This window comes from Eublepharis macularius, chromosome 4 (genome assembly GCF_028583425.1).
Source record: "Eublepharis macularius isolate TG4126 chromosome 4, MPM_Emac_v1.0, whole genome shotgun sequence".
Taxonomy (NCBI): domain Eukaryota; kingdom Metazoa; phylum Chordata; class Lepidosauria; order Squamata; family Eublepharidae; genus Eublepharis; species Eublepharis macularius.
This window is the reverse complement of record NC_072793.1, coordinates 94,221,182-94,238,121: the sequence shown is the minus strand read 5'-3', so window position 1 is coordinate 94,238,121 and position 16,940 is coordinate 94,221,182. Positions and strand designations below refer to the sequence as shown.

General features: G+C 40.8%; 1 protein-coding gene across 6 annotated transcripts in view; it reads right to left on the bottom strand.

The window, feature by feature from the left end:
* Positions 1-16,940, bottom strand: part of DAG1 (dystroglycan 1) — a 100,071-nt gene that overhangs the window by 26,267 nt on the left and 56,864 nt on the right. For 5 of the 6 annotated variants that reach the window (XM_054975999.1, XM_054975998.1, XM_054976003.1 and 2 more), the window contains exon 2: positions 386-793. The exons of the other annotated variant lie outside the window; for it this stretch is intronic. In XM_054975999.1, coding sequence (XP_054831974.1) covers positions 386-682 — 297 coding nt within the window. In that variant the 5' untranslated portion in view covers positions 683-793. The remainder of the gene's footprint in view (positions 1-385; positions 794-16,940) is intronic. 6 annotated transcript variants of the gene reach the window in all.

Genomic DNA, 16,940 nt, shown 5'->3' with positions numbered 1-16,940 from the left:
TTGTTTCCCCACCCCCCACCCCTTGAAAATAAGAGCATGCATTTGTACATGCATAGCCAACATGCAAGCAATGGGATGAAACTCATGAAAATGAAGGTGGGGGGGGGGAACGGATTAGATCTGAGCTATCACTTCCCCAACCAGAACAAACAGTAATGGAACAGAATTATTCTAGACCCCCTGGAACAGAAACTGAAATGTTCTCAGCACACACCCCTATTAGACATAAAGGAAAACACTGAATACTTTCTTCCATCAGTATCTAAGCCATTTGATATATTTTTTAGAAGTTTAGGGTACTGTGACATGCAGGGTAAGAGGGAAGAAAAGATGGGCACGGCAGAATCTAAGAGCAGCTTGAAATAACAGGGCCTAATATCCTCACCTGGATAACTTCTCCATTAGAAGCTATTAGGTCTGTTGGGATGGTGACTCTGAAAGAACGACCCACTACGGCAGAGCTGTCTGGAATCCCCAACACTGCTGGCACACTTTCTCGGAGATCCGAAAGCACTGAATGCATGGAGGCCTCTAGCTGATTTTCCCAGTCCCGTACAACTTCTGAGGCCTCACTGGGCCAGTGGCACTTAACAGAAGCAGCAACCATCAGCACCAGTAAAGTCCTCCCCAGCACTGGGGGCAGTTGTACAAATCCAAGGGTCATTCTCTCTTCATGCACCATGTACCACGTTCTAGCCAGAAAAGGGGATCCAGACACCAGTCAGCTGTGAAGAGACAGACCTATGCATCCACGAGTTCTTCACACCAGATTCATTGTTGCCCGGTGTGGGATCTGTAAGGGAAAAAGAGAGACATGTGAGGGCAAACTTCATTATGTCCCCTTCAAGTAGTACCCAGGTTTGCCAGGTGGCCACTGCATGAAAGCTTTTGGCTATTGAAGTCCAGTTGCCTAAAGCTGTGGGTACCTTCTTTCTAAATGTCAGTTATGCCAGGGGCCACTCCACTAGTCAAACAGTTCCTGTAGATGTGCAAGAATAAATCCCTACCATCAAAGTGGAACCCTTTCTTGAAAGACATCCTACCTACAGTGTTCTCTCATTTTTCCATTAGACCTCAGACCTTATACTGGGAGCATTTCCCTGGCCTGAACAATTTCTGTCCATAAAGTGCAACTTTCTTGCCTATCTCTGTCAAAACAGTCCCCCAAATGCCGTTCTGGGTGGTTCTCTGTCCCCCTGCACAGCATTCTGGGCTGAAACCAGAGGTCTGGGAGTGGGAAATGTCATGCTCCACAAGCAGAAAAGGTTTTATCTGTGGAAGTGTCCCAGTGGATCCAAGTCAATATTTTTGGGTTAAAAAACAAGAAGACAGGTAGGTTTAGTACTGCAGCAAGTCAGATTTACAACTCTGGGTACAGAGGAAGCAAATGTATTGAACACTACAAATGATAAACGTGCTCTTTCCCCATCTCTACCATTGTTAATGTAAGAAAATAAGGCATATTCTAATGGTCAGATGCTTTCAATGCAAAGCACCAACCTTTAAGCATTTCACCAAGACTTTCAGAATTGCTGATTTCCCCCCAAAAATTTCAACTTGCTTTGTTTGTAAGATAGTTTCATACCTATAAACATTGCCCTTCACTAACTGAATTAATCAACAGAACAGCTCAGATCATAGATAAGTCATAAACTAGACTAGCAGTTGTTCTGATTAAACATAAGACTTCCACCATGAATGAGTAACACCTAAATGTTGCCCCCCACCAAGTTCATGTTCAGTAGTGGTAAAATAGCAATGCCAAAGCTTTTTACAAGAACTCCTAGTGAAAAACACTTCCTCAGCCAGCCAAAGGAAATGGTTGAGGTGATTTCTGCCACATCCCTTTGTTCAAGATACTATCAGAATAGGCCAGAGTTTCCCAATTTTCCCCCATGGAGGAATCCCTAAATTAATTTTTCAAATCCTGAGGAACCACTACCTATGAAAACATTTATAGGCCAGAAAAAGTTGAATGGCGGGGAGCACATTTAAATTATTGCTAAATTATTATTAAGAAAATTTATTTATAAATAGCTTGCTGTGTGCGTGTGCATGCGTGTGCGCGTGCAAGTGAACATCCCACGGGGAAAAAGTGAAGCATTTTCCCTGTCTTTTTTGTATGTATCAGACAGACAGTCTTGTGTAGTGGTTAGAGTGTTGGACTAGGACCTAGAAGACTGAGGTTCAAATCCCCACTCTACGATGGCAGCTTGTTGGGTGACCTTGGGCCAGTCATATACACTCAGTCTAACCTATTTCACAAGGATGTATTTGGGCTTGTATATTTGGAATTTTTTGCAGTATTTCAGAATATTCGGTTTAGAAATACGTGGAAGTCTTAGATTAGAGGACAAAGTGTTCAGAGATGCCAGTATGGGGTATTTCTTACCTTAGTGTATAAACCTGCGTATGGCATCGTCAGGAAATCAAAAGAAATAGTCTCAATCTCTGTTGAGGTGGCAATACTTGTTGTCAGAAGACTGTACGTATGTTTAAGGGTATAAAGATCAAGAACCAAACACAGATTCAAAGTTCAATCTTGCCAAGAGTGCAACAGCAACGGGAGAGATTTTGATTGTGGCAGCTTCTACCAGTCTGTAAAATACATTCCAGGATCTATTCTTGGAACAAACAGAACCATGTATTTGAAGCATAACAGGACTTGGTGGCAGGAAGACCAGACTGTTCACAACTATAGCAGCAGCTCAGCCCAGGAATTCTGGATCTCTCAAGCAGTATGATTACAATAAAGTTGCCCAGCTTTCCAAAGCAAGCTTGTGTGTTTTTGCGTCCTATGCCACTACCTACTGGGTTAAATCACTGATAGATATATCATGATAGACAAGCCAACACAAGCTTGTTATATTCACATTTCCAAGTTATCACAGCCACCCTAAACTAACATGAACACAACAGAAAGGGTCTCTAGAAATAAGCACAAAGTCTGGTGGTACACTAAAAATACCTTGAGTAAGTATTCTATATATCTAGTATCTGTTTATATCAGTATCTGTTTTGAGTGCGTTTGTCTCATATTCCTCCAGTATAGAATTTGAGTTGCTTCACAGCTCTATAGTGCTGATTTTTTTTAAAAAAAATCCTAACATGGTTAGCAGATATATGCAGTAACAAGGTGCCTTTTCTCACAATCACTTCCCTGATCAAATCTTACTGTATTCATTTCACACATATGATTACTAGTACATCTATTATGAACAACAGGGAAATGTGGCCCTTGGGAGAAATCAAGGAGAAAAATAGGCATGACTGCTGAAAACCATGCACCCCAGAAAAGGAAAGTCAGGTTGTTTCAATTCTTGATACTTACTATGAATATCAGCTGCCATCCCTAAATCACCATATATTCCTATTTCCTAGCTTTCAGCACAAAATGGTCTTGCAGCAAGACCAACTGAAAAACTGATGGATGAGACTGCACCAGGGATTTGGGCTCAGATGTTTATTGGGTATATGACATGTACAATTACTTCCAAATTGCCTCCTACACTTCAGCCACTCATTTCTTTGTTAAATTAAAGTTGCACAAGTAGTATCTGTAAAACTATCAGGTACAAGGTAACAAATGGAATATTAGACTGCACAAGCTAATTAGTGTGAAACTTGAGTCATTAGGAAATCTCTAGAAGCATTCTGTTCACCAACATTCACTAGCTCACATGTCCAGAGAAATTATATCAGTGCTTTACATTTAGTACCTTTTGTAATATTATCAGGTTTTTAAGTTATTCTGGTCTTCACTCAAGATACCATAACTTTCCTTCACTTGTCAAACACAATATGGAAATTCAAAGCTATTATCTGTCATTACAAATTTCCAGGCAGAAGAACTTAGGCAGAGGCATATCGCAATTTTGATGGTTCTTAAAGTTCCATATGCTCTGAAACACTGCATTTATGATAAAGGTGTTGGGGAAGATCTACACATTATTTGCCACTATGACAAATATACATAGAAGTAGATTCTGAGTATCTCTTTGGAAGGATCTACTGGTCAAATGGGGGAATCAAATCTGTCTCAGAGATATTCTAGAAAAAATGTGGGTCTCACTTTTGCTGTTGGGAAAGTGATGTGATAAAAATTGATAAGTGATTTAATTGTTTTTAGGATAATTAATCTTATTGGACCTTTTGTGCTTTATATGCTTTCTAGAACTATAATTTTAATTGGTAATACTACATTCCTGATAAAAAGTGAAAATAAAACACCTAGGATAAAAATCGGCTCGGGAGGCTACATGAGAACTGATTGAGATGAACTGAGATGGGATGTGTTATGGCCCAGGTTCATATGCATGCCCCTGCCTTGAGAAGGACCCACATACAAGAAGTGTGCTGGGATCAGAATACTCATTAAGCCACCATTTCTCAAAATGAGACAATACACAATTTTGTACTTAGAATGTCATGACCGAGGGTTCCCCAGAGTTTTGTTCATAATCTCTGAACTCTGATACAGGTCTAATTAACAGCAGCAGCAGCAGCAGCAGCAGCAGCAGCTGGGGGGAAAGCATGCTGAATAGAAGTAGAATACATGCAATTTAGAAGCTAAATAAGATGCAGGGACAGTGTTTATAAATGGGGATACAGAAGTTTAAAGAGGGGGGAGAGTAAATACGATGTTTGAAAAACTGAACCAAGCATGGGAATTTTACATTGTACACAGAAGGCTATTTTTAAGCTCTGTTGGCAGATACTTTCTTGAAGAATGAGATGTTAATCTTTATGGCTAGATCTGTACCTCGAAAACACCTCAGTGTAAAGGTAAGTTAAACTTTTAAGTAATAAAGCTTTGCAATACAAGGAAAGGAAACTTATCAAAAGATGCTACCACTACTCCATCATAAGGGGCAAAAGTATAGATTCTTGACTTGGGTCACAGGCTCTCATGCCTTTTACAATGTTTGCCAATAGAACTGCCACCTAATTTATTCTATTAGCAGCTCTTATACTGGTATCTAATATACACCCTCCAGTACAACTTGAAAAAATTTCTGGACATGTCCTATTCAGGCTCACTTTGTAGTATGGGCATATTTCATACATTTTGAGTAGGTGATACACCTTTCTAATTTTCTCAGAAGGAACCTGCAGTATTTTGACAGAATCCTTAATATCCTCCTAATGTGTAAGCATAACACTGTATTTATATTAAAGACAAAGAGAAAGTTCCAGGCAGGAAAGATAAAAGGGTTAAAAACTAAGATTTCAGTTCTACACATCATTAAAATCTGGATTTGTGATTAATTCAGAATGCACCAAATTAAAGTCTATTTTTCTATGTAAAGGGGGAAGTGGAAGAAGATACTTGACTTCTGAGGTCCAGCATTATACATATGATACAACAGGCTATGGGCTGTATTTTGTTGCAGCAAGTTATAAATATTTATGGCTATGAACCAATAGCCAAGACATTTACTTTCCATCTCCTGAAACACCCCTGCTTTTGCCAGAACTTACTAGCCTTGTTTCTGGAAAGTTCTGAGCACTTAAGAGTGGAATCAGGGCACCGTACTGAGGATAAGGGGAACATGCCCTCAGAAGGGACCTCTTCTTCAGTTGGTGAGCAGGTTTCCTTTCGCATCAAGGAACCATCCCTGGGTGGGGCGGGAGGGAGGCTCTTGGTAGTTGGTGATTCGATCCTTAGACAAGTAGATAGCTGGGTGGCACAACCGCGTTCTGACCGTATGGTGACTTGCCTGCCTGGTGCGAAGGTAGCGGACATTACGCGTGTTATAGATAGGCTGGTAGATAGTGCTGGGGAAGAGTCAGCGGTCGTGGTCCATGTTGGAACCAACGATGTTGGGAAATGCAGTCGTGAGGTCTTGGAACAAAAATTTAGGCTGTTAGGCAGGAGACTCAAGGCCAGGACCTCCAAGGTAGCCTTCTCAGAAGTGCTACCTGTTCCACGCGCAGGGCCAGAGAGACAAACGCAGATCAGGAGTCTCAATGCGTGGATGAGACGATGGTGTAGGGAGGAAGGGTTCAAGTTTGTTAGGCACTGGGATTCTTTTTGGGACAAGCGGGAGCTGTACAAGAGAGACGGTCTCCACTTGTCCCGAGAAGGAACCCAGCTGCTGGCACTTAAAATCAAAAAGGTGGCAGAGCAGTTTTTAAACTAAATGCTAGGGGAAAGCCGACAAGAGATAAAGTGTCTCTGGTTCAGGATGGTTCATCTCAGAGAGATGAAGGGCTAGGTATAACACTTCTACAGGGAGATAGATTAGAGTTGTCAACTGAGATGGAGACAAACAGTGCAGATGACCTAACTACGTCTCGAGGCAAAGTGTGCCGGGGAAGTTACAGGTGTTTATATACAAATGCTAGAAGTGTCCGAGGTAAAATTGGGGAGCTGGAATGTTTAGTGTTGGGCGAATCCATAGACATTGTGGGCATATCAGAAACTTGGTGGGATGAGGAAAATCAGTGGGACACGGTGATTCCTGGATATAAATTATATCGGAAGGATAGGGAGGGAAGGGTTGGTGGTGGGGTGGCTCTATATGTCAGAGAAGGTATACATTCCAGTAAGATTGAGAAGGTAACTGAATTAGATTCGCTTCTGGAAATGCTATGGGTTGAAATTACGGGCCCAAATGGAAACTTAACTGTGGGAGTTTGTTATCGCCCTCCAGATCAGAAAATAGAGGAGGATTATAAAATGATGACAGGATTAAAGATGGCTGCTAAACAAAAAAACTGTGTTGTAATGGGTGATTTTAACTACCCACACATTGACTGGGCCAATGGGTGTTCGAATCGGGGGAGAGAAAGTGAGTTTCTAGACTGTCTCAATGACTGTGCTATGGAACAGATGGTTACAGAACCTACTAGGGGAGAGGTGATCCTGGATTTGGTCCTCAGTAATGCTGAAGACCTGGTGAGAGATGTAAATGTGATTGCACCACTTGGGAACAGTGACCATAATGTTATTGAGTACAACATATGTATAAATAGGAAATTGCCAAATAAGACCAACACAGCCATGTTTAACTTCAAAAGGGGTAACTTTTCTGAGATGAGGGGGTACGTGAAGAAGAAACTGAAAGGGAAAGTAAAAAAGGTCAAAACACTTGGGGAATCTTGGAGACTATTTAAAACTACAATCCTGGAAGCTCAAATTAAATATATACCGCTGGTTAGGAAAGGCACAAATAGGTTTAGGAAAAGGCCAGCATGGTTAACAAGCAATGTAATCGAAGCTGTAAAAGGTAAAAAGGATTCTTTTAGGCAGTGGAAAACTAGTCGGAGTGAGGTTGATAAAAAGGAGCATAAGCTGTGGCAAAAAAAGTGCAAGTCTGTGATCAGACAGGCAAAAAGGGAATATGAGGAGCATATTGCAAAGAACATAAAGAAAAACAATAAACAATTCTTTAAATATATTAGAAGTAGGAAACCAGCTAGGGAGGCAGTGGGGCCCTTGGATGACCAAGGCGTAAAAGGATTACTAAAGGGTGATAGGGAAATGGCCGAGAAGCTGAATGCGTTCTTTGCTTCTGTCTTCACTGTGGAAGATAAGAAGTGCATGCCCACTCCGGAAGCACTGACTTTGGGAGGGGTTTTGAAAGACCTGAGTCACATTGAGGTGACGAGAGAGGAGGTTATGCGACTGCTAGATAATTTAAAAACTGATAAATCACCGGGCCCAGATGGCATACATCCAAGAGTTCTGAAAGAACTCAAGTGTGAACTTGTAGATCTCCTCACAAAAATATGTAATCTGTCATTAAACTCTGCATCTGTTCCTGAGGACTGGAAGGTAGCTAATGTTGTCCCCATCTTTAAAAAAGGTTCCAGGGGAGATCCGGGAAATTACAGGCCAGTCAGCCTGACGTCAATACCGGGTAAATTGGTGGAAACTATTATCAAAAATAAAATTAGTGGGCACATTGATGACCAAAAGCTGATGAGGAAAACTCAGCATGGGTTCTGTAAGGGAAGATCTTGTCTCACCAATCTGTTAGAGTTCTTTGAGGGAGTGAACAAACAAGTGGACAAGGGAGACCCGATAGATATTGTTTATCTTGACTTCCAGAAAGCTTTTGACAAAGTTCCTCATCAAAGGCTCCTAAGTAAGCTCAGTAGCTATGGGATAAAGGGCCAAGTCCTCTTGTGGATCGAAAACTGGCTAATTAATAGGAAACAGAGAGTGAGTATAAACGGGCACTTCTCACAGTGGAGGGTGGTGAGCAGTGGGGTGCCACAGGGGTCGGTATTGGGTCCAATGCTTTTTAACTTGTTTATTAATGATTTGGAATTGGGATTAAGCAGTGAAGTGGCTAAATTTGCAGATGACACGAAATTGTTCAGGGTGGTGAAAGCCAGAGAGGATTGTGAGGCACTCCAAAGGGATCTGTCAAGGCTAGAAGAGTGGGCATCCATGTGGCAAATGAGGTTCAATGTAGCCAAGTGCAAAGTAATGCACATTGGAACCAAAAATCCAAAATATAAATACAAGTTGATGGGGTCTGAACTGGCGGAGACTGACCAAGAGAGAGATCTTGGAGTCATGATAGATAACTCACTAAAAACGTCAGCACAGTGTGCGACTGCCATAAAAAAAGCTAATGCTATGCTAGGGGTTATTAGGAAAGGGATTGAAAACAAATCAGCCGGTATCATAATGCCTCTGTATAAATCGATGGTGAGGCCTCATTTGGAGTACTGTGTACAGTTCTGGTCGCCACACCTTAAAAAAGATATCATAGCACTGGAAAAAGTACAGAGAAGGGCAACTAAAATGATTAAAGGGTTGGAACACTTTCCCTATGAGGAAAGATTGAGGCGCTTGGGGCTCTTTAGCCTGGAGAAAAGACGACTGAGGGGAGACATGATAGAGGTTTACAAGATAATGCACGGGTTAGAGAAGGTAGAGAAAGATGTGTTTTTCTCCCTTTCTCACAATACAAGAACTCGTGGGCACTCTATGAAATTATTGAGCAGTCGGGTTAGAACAGATAGAAGAAAATACTACTTTGCACAAAGGGTGATAAACACATGGAATTCGTTGCCACAGGAGGTGGTGGCAGCTACAAGCATTGCCAGCTTCAAGAGGGGACTGGACAAATATATGGAGCAGAGGTCCATCAGTGGCTATTAGCCACAGGAGATAGATGGTATTCTCTTTGTGGGGAGGTGGTGCTCTGTTGTCTTGGTGCTGGAAGGAAGGCAGTGGGAGGGCATCTGGTGTCCTGGCCTCACTGACAGTCCTTTAGATGGCACTGGATTTCTAGCCACTGTGTGTGACAGAATGTTGGACTGGATGGGCCACTGGCCTGATCCAACATGGCTTTGCTTATGTTCTTATGTTCTTAAGAGTGCTTGTTTAGGCAAAATCTGCAATGAATTGTGATGATCATCTTCAAGTAATGGATCTCAGTTTGGTTTAAGGAGTTAAAGAAATCCATTCGCTTTGCAAGTAGGATTGCAAACCTCCAGGTAGGGGCTGGAGATCTCCCAGAATTACAACAGACCTCCAGATTACAGGCCCCCTGGAGAAAATGGCTGCTTTGGAGGGTAGACTCTATGGCATCATACTCCTGCTGAGTCCCCTCCCCAGGCTCCACCCCCCAAAATTTCCAGGAATTTTCCAACCTGGAGCTGGGAACCCTATTTGCAAGTGCTCCCCTTGTCTCTAAGCAAATATAAGTATACAAGCAAAAGGCATGTGGACTACTTGTCTGGAAGTTTTATATTCCTAATTAAGACTTTATGTAGTTACAATCCAATATCAGTACATCAAGCTAGGCCCAGTGCCAATTACAAAAGCAGTAATACCAAGCCACCTACAAATAAAGTAGGGGCCTCTACATTCTCACAGGAGGGGACTCACCAAGGAAGCAGGAAAATGTGGCTTTGTAAACGAATCAAATGAAAAAGAAAAGAAGTAGCTGGAAACCAAGTAATATGTTCTGAGAATACACAATATTTTATTTATTTAGCAGATTGGAGTGAGCAGGCCCTAGAAATGTGGAGGCTGGGAGTGGGGTGCTTTCTCTTCAGGATTTTCTCTCAGTTTTTCTAATGGTATACTAGGAAATCTAGGGGAGCAGTAAAAAAATTCCTATGATTTTTTCCATTGAAATGAGTGAAATGCTTTTAAAGCCATTATGCTCATTCAAAATGTGCAAGATGGAAGTCTGAGGACCCTTTCAGTTTGGAACACTGAAAAAACTTCTATGAGAAGTTTTATGAGAAAATTCCTTTGTGGGTTTCCCCAATTGAAGCTTTTACATTGAAAAAAGAGGGAAAAACTCCCTCCTACAAGATCTTACTGAAACCAGCTGGGCTATTAAAAAATCCAAAAGAAATGGCAGAGCTAGACATTGAGTTGGGATGGTAGGGCCAGGCACAACTGAAATGCAGATATAAAAAAGGCACAACTGGAATCCAGATATCAAAAAGATATGGGCTGAGAATGTGGGACATACAATAGATTTAGAGCAATGGTCACAAATGTGGAAAAGTAATTTAAAGATGACAAAATCGGCCTCACCGAAATAAAATGTATATAAAATGTTTTATAGGTGGTACTTAACCCCAATTAGGTTAGCTAAATCTCGCTTAAATATGTCAAATAATTGCTGGAAGTGTGAGAAGACACCGGGATCTTACTATCATATGTGGTGGAGATGTAAAAAAGCAGTGGAGTTTTGGAAGATGGTACATACAATGTTACAACAGATACTCAAGACTCCATTACCTTTGAAACCAGAACTTTTTTTTATTAAACCACATATCGGTCCCGGTCAATAAAGAGCAAAAGCATTTGATGTTGAATACAATTACAACAGCTAGGATTGCATATGTGAGACTTTGGAAAATGACAACTATCCCAACACAAGAAAACCTGGTCGAAAAAATACTTAAAATGGCTGAAATGGACAAATTGTCGAGTTTATTGAAAGAGTTGGACAATACAACCTATAATTACATTTGGGAGCCTTTTTACAAATGGATACAAGATAAGTTTGGAGAAATTTAATTTTCAACTAAGATGTGCTCCTTTATGGACATTATAGAAGATAAATGGAAAAACTTGCAAATAGAGATCTGACTAGCAGAATACTATGACATGTATTAGAGTGAATGGTGCAATGTAATAGATATGCAACTTTTTTCGTTCTCTCTTTCCTTTCTATCCCCCTTCCCTCTACTCTCTACTCCCTATTTTTTGTCTAAAATAAAAATAAAAATCATATATAAAAAAAACTTCTATGAAATGCCCCCCCCCCCTTTTGGAATGAGTGAAGTGTATTAAGATAGCATATGATGCAACAGCAGTTCTCACTTTAGTAATAAGTATATTTGCAATTTTGCTCTTAGAAAACCAAGGCATTTATACCTATCCATAAATATTCCAATTAACATATTTATATGCTTACTAAGTTATAAATGATGTGGCTTATGTTAAAGCAACAGAATTGGTTTAGGTTTGATAGGAAAGTAAGCATTGCATATTTTCCCTAAATTTAATTTTTTCCCCTCAAAATGAGGGAAAAAATCTGTGTTTCTCTGGAAATTTTACATCTCTAGGAGCATTGTTTTTTCATCTGGTCCTAGATGGTTCTCAATAAAATATAAAAATAATTAAATCCAAAATGATCATACTACGCAAAGAAGCCACTCCCTCATATCCCAACTAAACATACCACAGCACCCTCTCAAGTTAAGCCACAGGTTTTCTGGAGCAAGTAGATCTTCAATACAGTGAAGAAGGCCCTTAGAGATGCGGTCACTGTTAACTTCTGGTAGAAGGCATTCCATAAGCAGACAGCAGCAGGAAATGCCCTCCCTTGGGTGCCAGTAAGCATTCTTTAGGGGGAAGCCCCTCAAGTGGCTCTCAAATTCTGGGTCCTCTGGCCTCAAGCCATTTGGGGCTTTAAAGGTTAATATCAGCACACTTTTTATTGGGACTGAAAATGAATGGGAAGCCAGTTGCACTTAGCATGATGGTTTCTTCTACTTTGAGGAAGGAAGGGCATCTTATTTCTAAATAAGGGAGGAAACAATTTGGGCTGACTATATACCTATATGCCTTCCTCCCCCTCCCCACTCTGTATTTCCATTACATTGCTGATGGTCTCTATGTTTTATTGCTTACTATCTCTTCAGTTCAGAACTCTCCAGTATTTATCTGTCATGTCTGTCTTTATAAGTTCTATCTCCGAATTTTAGAAGTTATACTACTAAGGAGTAGGGTGACTCGTAGCACAGGGGACAGGAAGTTTGAAACTAAGGCTTGCCTCCTTGACTATTGGGAATCACCCATGCTAAGATGTCCTCCCCATAAGAAAGAGAAGACATAACATTCTTCATACAAATGCAGCAGACCATTCCAAAAAGAATCCCAGCTACAGCATTCTGTTTCAGTTGTCATTTCCAAACCATTTGCAAGGGCAGTCACGCATATAGTGCATTACAGTAGTCACACTGTCAGTTAACAGAAAAAAGGTGGAGGAGAAATCAAGCACCTGAGAGCTTAGAGAATCCTTGAGGGTGAAATCTTGGGGAAGGGGATAATTTCCAAAATGTTCCCTTCACAGGGCTCCAAGTGTATTATACAGAATTAACATCTTGTTCAGGAAAGAATGAATTACAAATTGGAAAAATTGATTGTGTCAAAGCTTTTAAAATAACTCCTGTAATTTTATTTTAGTGCTTAGATTGTCACTTCTACTCTAACTACAGGCCCATCTATGTTCACTTTATGCAGCCCCTAAACCAGTTTTTTTTGAAAAATTCAAGTCAATATCATGGCTGGAATTGTATGTCACCTCTTAACCCCACATCATCCTTGCCAAGAGCCGTAACATCCACCTCACCAGAGCTCCCTAAGATCACACGGGACTAAGCAGCCAGAGATAGAGCGACACACCATATTTTATCAAACCAAAGAATAATAGGATATACATGCAATTAAAGATCACCTCCTCATGGGAAAGCTGTCACATGGCCCAATAAGGTTTTCTGGACTCTTCCCATACCAAGATCTAATGTTTGCAGGACAACGATCTTATACTCCACCTTATTTATGGGATTCCCTTCTAATGCAGACTGATCTAGTAATCCAGTCAGGCCATTTTTCAAACAGATAACCTCAGCATCTGCTCTATTAACATTCCCCAGGTAGACCGTGAGTTTCAGTTTCCCATCAATTTCAAGAAAGGGCACAAAGCTTCAGTACTTAAGCAGCAATTCTGAGCCAGTGTTTGGGCTCAGTCTCTCCCATCCACACCACCTCTCCATTGCTTGGAGTCTTGAAGACTCAACACCACCCATGAGGTCCAGCCCTACCTACAGGCAGTCCCCACCACCACTGAAAGGAGACAGTTTTTACATGGATCATTCCTTTGGCATTCTGAGACCACTTTCAATATATGACTCTCTCCCTTCTTTTTCCTAAACCCTTTCCCTCCTCATCTCTGCTATTTCCTCCTTTCCTGTCCAGCATTGTTTCCTCAACCCTAGCTTCTAATGCTCTGTTTCACCTTCCTTGCTTCAAACCCCACTTAGAGGAACTTTGCCTCTCTATTACATACTAGTAACCTCTCCCTCTCCTCCTCACAGACAGGCTTCTGTGAGGAGCATTTAAAGTACGCAGGATGGCTTCCACAAGGAATAATTTGCATTGATATTTGACTGCTCATTCCCCTGCGTTTTATGATGTGTAAGTGAAGGGTTTATTAGCTTTACAGCAAACTCCCCTAATCTTGGTACAGTCCATTGCATTTTCTATGCCTGCCTCTTTTTTCTAGCTATGTATGTTCAATAAAGATCACATCTAGTGCAATTCTAGTTGTTGTCTACTCTCTGTCTCCATTATTTCACTCAAAATACCACTGCATCTTTGTATACACAGACTTCAAATCCCTTGCCTGGTCAGGAGGTCTACATGTAAATGCCGTGCTCATGTAGTCCCTCTGTCCTTTGGTAGGAGTTTCTTCATCATTGCTCACTAGAGATGGGCACGAACCGAAATACGAACCAAAGTTAATCACGAACCAAGCCGGTTTGTGGTTCGCGAACTGGTGGTTCGTCAGAGCCCACTTCTGACGAAACACCACGAACTTTAGGGCTGTTCGTTTGGTTCATTTTTCACTACAGACAGCTTGGCACCGATCAATCAGTTTCCTAAGCAACGGGAGATGGGCTTTCTGCAGACCTTCTGCTGACCTGGAAGTGCCATTTTCACGAACCAAACAAACCAGTTCGCAAACTGGGACAGGTTCCTGAAAGTTTATGGTTCGTGAAACGTGATGAACCACGACCTGCACGGTTCATTTTTTTTCCTGGTTCATGCCCATCTCTATTGCTCACTGAAAGCATTGTTAGAAACAGATCTACATTAAAGAGGCTAGAATGCTTCAGTGTTTTGGATGAACTACTACTAGATGAGCAATGCTCCTTTATTATCACAAACAGCGGAACCGAAGCTTGTGTCAAGATTTCAGAAGCAAGTATACTGCAAGCATACCTGTGGTTCGGGTACAAACCAATCCAATCACTTTGATGTTCTACAAATTTTTGAAAAATTAACACTATAAATTGTATAAAGCCACTATTTTTCTACCACCTCCTAAGTTTATATAATGTTTTGCATTACTTGACTACAAAGCAACTCTCTTTGGACTCCATTTTCCAATACGCATTGTAGTTGAATGTGAGTAATATGGTTGGATAGGGAGTGCTTTGTTGCTGGTCAACAAGATAGATAGCCAAGGATCATTTATTTATTTATTTCCCAACCCTTCTCTCAAATAGAGACCCAAAGTGATTTGCATCATTCTCCTCTCCTTCATTTTATCCCCTCATAAGGGCTAATACTAACAGCTCTGAAAATCTCAATGTTTTCAAGACACAACTGGAAATGGTGAGACCTAATGACAGAACAGGCACCAAGACTAAGGCCCCTAAAGCAACCTCATAATTTTGGAAGACCTCTCTGGCCCACAGGGTACATATCTGCAAACAAGCAACCCCACAGGAAACAGTGACTACATTAAAACATTAATAGAAAAGTCACTTTCACTCCTACACACACCCCAACTTCCATACAAATGATCTAAGAGGTATTTGATAGAGAGGAAAGCAAACCTACATAGAAATCTGTGTGTAAAGTTATCTTCAGTGATGTCAACATCCCTAAAGGTGAGACTCCTCTGAATATAAGGCTTTTGAATTCATACCCGAGCAAAACTAAATTCCTCACAGCGGTTCAGGACTAGCTTGGGAACTGCCTTGGAAGGAAAGCACTTTCATTACAAATTCTCTCTCTCAAGAATCTAAATGCCTTTCCTCAACAGGCAAAAATAGTATGTCAGACTCAGACCTTCAGACCAAAGTTCTGCAAACTGGAAGCTTTACATGATTTTCTGAGATGTTTTAGGGCCAAGGTTACTATGCAAATATTAGTCTTGCTAATCACATTTTTAGGTATGTAATCAAGCAGACCAAAGGGAAGGACACAAGATAATGAATGTTCTGGAGTGAAAACATGTAGCATTTCTAGTATAACAGTAAGATTGTACAAGGGACTGAAGCTGTAACTTTGTCAAAGATTTTGTACTTAAACCTCCCTTTTTACAAAAGGACATTCACCCAAGATAAGGGCTGCTTTGTAGCAGGCCAACTGGATTTAAGCTGTACATAGTACAGCCACTTAAAAATTCTTTATCTCTTGAAACCAAGGTATTTCTTAAAATATTCTGAAAGCATGATTTTATAGGCTCTTGCCCAATTCATTATTCTTGTGTGATGTAGATGCATGGATTTTCTTCTTTCAGAAAAGCTCCTCTCCATGCTGCCTTAGACTGCTGTTGCTCTTATGCTATGACTGCTCTGCTGCTTCATATTTGAGAGGAGCTGATATTAATACATCAATGATAGGGCTGTTTGAAACAAGAAGCCATTAATATCTTTTGTTTAGTACAGAAATAGTTTTGTACACTATTTACTAAGATATTATCAGGACTACTACAGTATCATAAAATATTAGTATCTTCCTTAAATTTCAAACAGATTTTAAGCACACCATCTGAAAGTTTATACAAATGAGGATTGTGTTTGTGATTTTTGCTATTCAGGTCATTTCCCCTTTGGTGACCATTTATTTACTGATCATGCCTGTACTTTGCCCCGACCATTCTGCAATACAGTTGGAACATGGACCTACCTCTCTTCAAAGAAGTACTAATTAGAACAGCTTCATACACAGTCCTATGGGCAACAGATTGCAAAAGACTATGGGAAAGTAGGTGGGAATTGTGTGTAAGATTAGCAACGCCAAAACAACAAATGACAGAAGTAGGGGTGTGCGCTTCAGGTTTCTGATTCAGGTCTTTAACCCGAATCGGGCCTGATTTGGAAAGATTCAGAGTTCCTGAATTGGCCCCATTTGTATCGCTTCGGGAAGTTTCAGGCAAAGAGCAACACTTTTCTTGCCGCTTGCAAGTGGCATGAAAAGTGTTGCTTTCAAAACTTCAGCCGCTTTACAGCTGTCCGTCAAAAAAAGCAGCGGGCATTTAAATGGCTTTTTTCAGCTGATGAGAAGGGAAATGGCACCTGTGGGCTTTTGGAGCTGCTGCAGGTCCCAGAAGCTGGCAAAACCCTCTTATGTTCATAGAAAGAGAGGAATTTTGATTTAAACATCCAAATCCCGAAGCGGCTTGCTGCTTCGGGATCTGGGTTATCTCAAATTGGTTTCCCACTTATGGTAAACTCGAAGCAGGAAACTTGAATATTTTTGGGGTGCACACCCCTAGACAGAAGCACTAATTCCTCTGAGTAGCTACTTTTTCCCATTTATTAGTCAACTAGAAACTTGCCTCTTTTGAAAAGCAAACATTTAAATGTCCTTGTAAAATGGACCAAATTAAAATGGTGCGTATTACACTATTCTAACACATGAAGCTGCCATA